At 43.4% G+C, this 6,000-nt stretch overlaps 1 protein-coding gene across 1 annotated transcript in view; it reads right to left on the reverse strand.

Annotated features, from left to right (window-relative positions):
• The window catches only part of ZBTB11 (zinc finger and BTB domain containing 11), a 29,861-nt gene extending 23,964 nt beyond the window's left edge, over positions 1 to 5,897 (reverse strand). The window contains exon 1 of the mRNA XM_069552278.1: positions 5,325 to 5,897. Within this exon, the coding sequence (XP_069408379.1) occupies positions 5,325 to 5,634 (310 nt within the window). The 5' untranslated portion in view covers positions 5,635 to 5,897. The remainder of the gene's footprint in view (positions 1 to 5,324) is intronic.
• Positions 5,898 to 6,000: the final 103 nt, after the last annotated feature.

The raw sequence follows: 6,000 nt of genomic DNA on the forward strand, positions 1-6,000 counted from the left end.
CTAAAGAAAAAAGTATACACTGGATGAATAAATTCAGAAAATTACACTGATTTTTATAGCTATACAAATGAATTTCATCATATTAGAAGCTGAGTTCTACAGTAACCTGTTAACATAGAAATCTGCCCAATTTATTTGTTCACCACCCCTCACCCAGAATATAGCAAAAAATATTAGCGTTAAATACAACTTTTATAAGAAAGGTGTTTATATGTGCACAGATAAGAGAGGAAGAGGTTACATTCTAGTTTCTGAAAATATTAAAGTCAACAATAAGTCTACATCGATATTAGATATAGCAAGCAAGTTTTAACAGATTGATAACAAACAAGTTGAAATGAAACATTTCTGAAGAGGAGTGGCTATGATGGCTGCACAACAATGTGATCAGTGTGCATTTAATGTCACTCAACTGTACACTTACAAATGCTTAAAGTGGTAAAAAACACATGGGTATGTGAGTTGGAGAGGAAATAGATAAGAGAATATATATATATATATTTCTAAGTAAGAACCATACTTAGTAAATAAAGAGCTGCTCTGGAAATTTCCAAGTCCATAATAAAGATGACAAGAAGAAACAGCTCTAATTAACTTTGGTTGTATTTCTAAAAAAATTTACAATGCTATACAGTTCAGCATATTCTGCATACAGCAGACATTTTATTAATATTAATCAAACTCAACCAGCTGAGTTCAAACCACTGGAGAAATTACAGAGAAAGCATATGAACGAAATGAAAACTACTGGGGCTTCCCTGGTGGTCCGGTGGTTGAGAATCTGTCTTCCAAAGAAGGGGTATCAGGTTAGATCCCTGGCTGTGGAACTGAGATTCCACAAGCTGCCAGGGAACTATGGCTGCGCTCCACAACCAGAGAGCCCACATACCGCAAGGAAGACCCAGTGCAGCCAAAACAAAATTTAAATAAGAATGAAAAATACAAGGAAAAGTTGCGCACACACATAAAATGATTAATTACTGTATTAGAGTGGGTCAATTTCCAAAGAAATCATCCTGTTTCACAGGTCCTTTAACTCAAGTGTTGGTGTTCTGATGGGATCATTTCAAATCCAGCTTTACAGATTCAGGAACTTGATCTCTAGAGCTTGCCTAGAGCTGATTAAGCTGAAAGAATCTGACTCAAATTAATCACTGAAGAGACATCAATATATTTGAGTGAGTATTTTCATTTTGAGACTGGGTAATTACAACAAATTTACAACAAAAACTACTTAATGCAGGAAAATTAGAATCCACTGACCGGCTTTGTGACTATGGTTCAAGTTACTAACCTCTCTGTGCCTGTGTGTTATCATCATCTGTAAAATGGGGATAAGAGCACTTACCTCACAGAATGTCACAGTGATAAAATATTAATATTTCTAAGTCACTTTGAACAGTATCTGATATAAGGTAACTACTACTACTACATAAGTGTTAGAAAATGCTCAAAGGTCAACTTTTCTGGTACCTTGAAAATGTCTACATAAAATACCAGATTAGCATTAAGAGGTTCTTTACTGAGCCCAGTAGGTAAATGGCCTCTGATAAAACAACCTGAAGAACAGTTTCTCACTCTAGGGCAGGGGTCCTCAATCTCAACAGTGTAGACATTTTAGGCTAGATGCTTCTTGCTGCGGGGCAGGGAGAGGTAAGCAGGCTGTCCTGTCCTGCACACTGTGAAATGTTCAGGAGCATTCCTGCCTCTACCCAACCAGAGGTCAGTCAACAGCCACCCCCACAAACACCACCACCAGCTACCACAACCAAAAGTTTCTGGACACAGATGTTCTTTGGAAGGCGAAACTGTGCAGGGTTGAGAACCACTGCTCTAGAGATCTACCAGAATGAACAATCTGCTCCTGTCAACAGTTCAAGAACCTCTCCCCTCCCCATCAGTGGTGAGGCCCAAGTACTGGCTCCTATTTCTAGCTACTTCCTGTATTAGTCACTCAGGTTCGTTTGGTTGTTTTCTTCAAAGTTACAAAATAGCTACAGCTGTATTTACCTAGAGCCAGTTCTTGATGGATTTTCAAGGATTACACCCTCTTTTTCTAAATTAGATAACGGCAGCATTGATTTATCCCCATAGAACAAGTCAGTTCTTTGGGTAGGAAGCTCTGCCTATGGCTAATTTAACCTATTACATGATTTTAGTAGCTTAATCTTTTTTCCTACTAATTCAATTTTTTTCTTCACATTCTGCAGTAACTGTAGATCCCCATGAGTCAGCATTTGACGGAGGCAGGGGAGTCACTTATTTTGAAACTCCAGCATGGGATTACAATACAGGATAAAATAAGGGGGTGAGAATTATATCTATTAACATTTTACATTCTTAAATTAATTTGCTATATGTCAACATTAGACACTGAGAGTTTTTCACTGTGCTCAAACAAGTGAAGTTGCTACAAACTAGCCCGAGTACCAGGATATAATGGCAGTGTTTATGAGGGCAGCATTCTGGAAAAAGCAAGATAATTAATGAATTCCAGTAAACTATCCTTGATTGTGAAATAGTTTTCTTCTTGGCATCTATATGGATCAAATCTACTGGCTCCCAAATAGTCTACAGGACTTTGAATATATAAATCTGAAAGTCCATTTGCAGTGTATGACACATTAAAAACTAATAATTAAAAGTGTTTGTTTTATCAATATCAGTTCCAGGTCTAAGGACGTTTGCTAAGTCACTGCAGTCGTGTCCGACTCTGTGTGACCCCACAGATAGCAGCCCACCAGGCTCCCCCATCCCTGGGATTCTCCAGGCAAGAACACTGGAGTGGGTTGCCATTTCCTTCTCCCTAAGGACGTTTATTTTTCTCTATATATAGTTTTGTTAGTTTCTTCTTTCTTTTTAGCTGCCCTGAGGGGCATGCTGGATCTTAGTTCCCTAACCAAGGAACCACTGGACTATCATGGAAGTCCCTAGTGTTGTTCATTTTAATAGATTTATAGTAAATAAGCAAAGTGTTCATGTAATAAACATCAAAATGAAGAGCTAATAATCGAGAGCAAACTCTTCTGATACTTATTGCCTATGAATTCTCATCTTAAGAAAAAACCAATGAGATAAAATAGTATGATAAACTCACTACATGTTAACAAAAATAGCACTTATACAAAAAATACTACTTACCAAAACATAAGAAAAATTAGTGAGAAAAGCAGTGCTACTTTACAGTTTTGCCTGTTTTTTTATGTGTCATTTAACAAAAGACACGATCATATATGCATTCAATACAATGCCATATAGCACATGTGATAAACTCCACTGTATACTCCTGAGACAATGAGTGAAAACGAAAATGGTGCCTTAGTATTATGAATATAATTTTGACTTTGGGGATTCTCTTAAAGGATCTCAGAGCCTCTGAGTTCTGCGGTTTACTACAAAACTTAAGAGAACAGCTGTCTGGACATTTAAAGGACTTCAAAATTCTACACAACCTACAATGTATTTCTTATTTTAAAAAGACGAACATAAACACAGTCTCAGGTGTTTTTGTCTTTTAAGACACTGCATACTGAAAAAACCAAAATACTGGATTAGTTATCACTCACAGATAACCAATTTAGGGAAAGAAAATTCTGAACATTAACCTCATTTAGCACCATATAATTAAAGAAAAGTCTGAAATCCCAAAGGTCAGCTCCTGGTGCTTTTTTCCCATCTGCAATATAGAGACATAAATGTTTCCAATTTACATGGTTTGATGAAGCTTAAATATATGATAGGGCTTCCCAGGTGGCACAAAAGTAAAGAATCCGCCTGCCAGCGCAGGAGAGGCAAGAGGCACCGGCTGGATCTCTGGGTTGGGAGGATCCCCTGGAAAAAGGGAATGGCAACCCACTCCAGAAATCTTGCCTGAAAAATTGCATGGACAGAGCAGCCTAGCGGGCTACAGTCCATGGGGTCACAACGAGTCGGACACGACTGAACACATATACACAAATATGTGAAAATAAGTGCTCAGCACTATACTTGCATGTAAAAACTTGACCTGTTTTTCTTCAGCTATAATTATGTTAACATGCCATAAAATATTAAACCTGAGGCGTTTATCTCTAAATAAATCAATCTTAACAAACTGCAGCATTTACTTCGTATTATTCCTTCACAGTTGTGTCTCTTTACAGGAACTCAATTTAGATATTGGTTTAAAATGTAATATAAATTAAGGGAAAGCATTTTAGAATACAGAGCTGGACTGTTTTTGAAAACACGAAAGCAGCAGAACGAAATATTCAACAAATGTCATAAACTGAAAAGAACTTCGAGAAACTATTCTGTAGTCGAACTTCCTAACTCACAGCTAAGTTACCGTTAATTTCTGTAGAGCCATACGGAATCCTTCCTAACAAAACCTCTTCTATAGGCCTGCAAACTTTTACTAATTATAACCGAACAGTCTGGATACTCATCAACTTTTTGTAGAGGGCGGTAAAAAAAAAACCAACCAACCAACCAACCAACCAAGGGTCCTTTCTCTCCTTCCCTAATCTGGCTCCCAAAGAATTAAACTCTAGAGCCACACTCCCCCGGACCAGAACAATCACAGAAACCACATCTTTTCTGGGTTGACGTAGTGCCTCAGTTTCCAAAGCGCTCTTCACAATATCAAAGAGGAGGACATTAAAATATCCAGAATTGAGAGCATCTATTACATTCCTATCCTAAAAACTAGGCTCAAATGATTGGCTCCACAATCACTCAAAATCACTGCTGCACAAAATTGCAAGATTCCTTATTTATGCCGCAGCACAATCATGAACCCTGATAAGTAGGTCCGCAAAACCTCAAGCTCACTGGCCGACAAGCTAGGGGAAGGCATCGCAAAAAGCGGCTGGGCTAGGGGCGGACCCTGCTACCCCCAAAACCATCAGCGTAAACAAGAGTTTAGCGCGCAGCATCCGCAACGGCCGCCCAAAAGCTTCCGCTAAGAAGGAGCCGCCTCATCCCGCGCGGCCGGAGGAGGCGGGCCCAAGGCAGCCCGCGCGTCCCGGCCCCTCCCCGCGGCTGGTCCGGCCCCCGGGGAAGCCCCCTTCGCCCCACCCCAGGCCAGGGCCCGCCCCCCAGCTTCCCCGGCCTCCTTCCTGTGGGAAGTGCGGCTCCTTTCGTGTCCCCCACCCTCTGGGCTATGCCTGGCAGGCGCTTTGCCGCCGGGCACAGGTTAGGCTAGATCGGTTAGTGGAGTCCGGGGGTAGTCTGCGGGGAACCTCACACTCGCGGATGCACAGACGGGCCTGCCTTTGCCTGCGGGCCTTGCCAGGGACCAAGCCGCCAGCCCGCCCTCCCTCTCGCCGCGGGCGAGGTCGTACCTCGCCACCAATACGTCTTGGACAAGTCGTGCCAGGTCTGATGCTGGGTGTGGTGAGTGCCGCCCGGGCCCAGGTGCGCAGCCTCGATGAGCCCCCGGCGCCGCTCGGGCTGCAGCACCACCTCCAGCTCGGCGAACGTCTTGCGGTGCCGTTGCCGCCGCTGGTAGTACAAGGTCCCGTCCCGCACCACGTAGCAAGCGGCCGCCTTGCGGATTTTACGCTTGACATTGCCCTCGGTGCCTGGCGCGTACGGCTCGCACTCGTTCGTCAGGTAGCGCAGGATGGCCTGGTAGCTTTCTTCGCTTGACATCGCTGACGGCGGCTCCCTGAAGGCGCCTGTCAGTGGCAGGGAAGGAAGACAGCGCACTAGCTCCGGGCGGATGCAACAGCAGCGGCGGTACTATGGGAAGGACCAGTTGTGTCTACGGGCAGTGCTCTTCGACGGCGCCCGCAGCGCAGAGGGAGAACGGACGAGTTGGTAACCAGGAGGAACTGCACTTCTCCAGCGCGCGGTATCCGCTGGCGACTGACAAAATGGCTGCTGCACCACCGGAAGTGACGCAAATCAAGGGCAGTGGGTGAGGGAGCTGAGCCCTGATTGGAGCGCAATGCCTTTCTGGCTTGATCTAGCCGACTGAGTGACGTCAGGACTGCGGGCGGACATTTTGGAAGCGGG

The sequence above is a fragment of the Ovis canadensis genome, chromosome 1 (genome assembly GCF_042477335.2).
Source record: "Ovis canadensis isolate MfBH-ARS-UI-01 breed Bighorn chromosome 1, ARS-UI_OviCan_v2, whole genome shotgun sequence".
Classification (NCBI taxonomy): domain Eukaryota; kingdom Metazoa; phylum Chordata; class Mammalia; order Artiodactyla; family Bovidae; genus Ovis; species Ovis canadensis.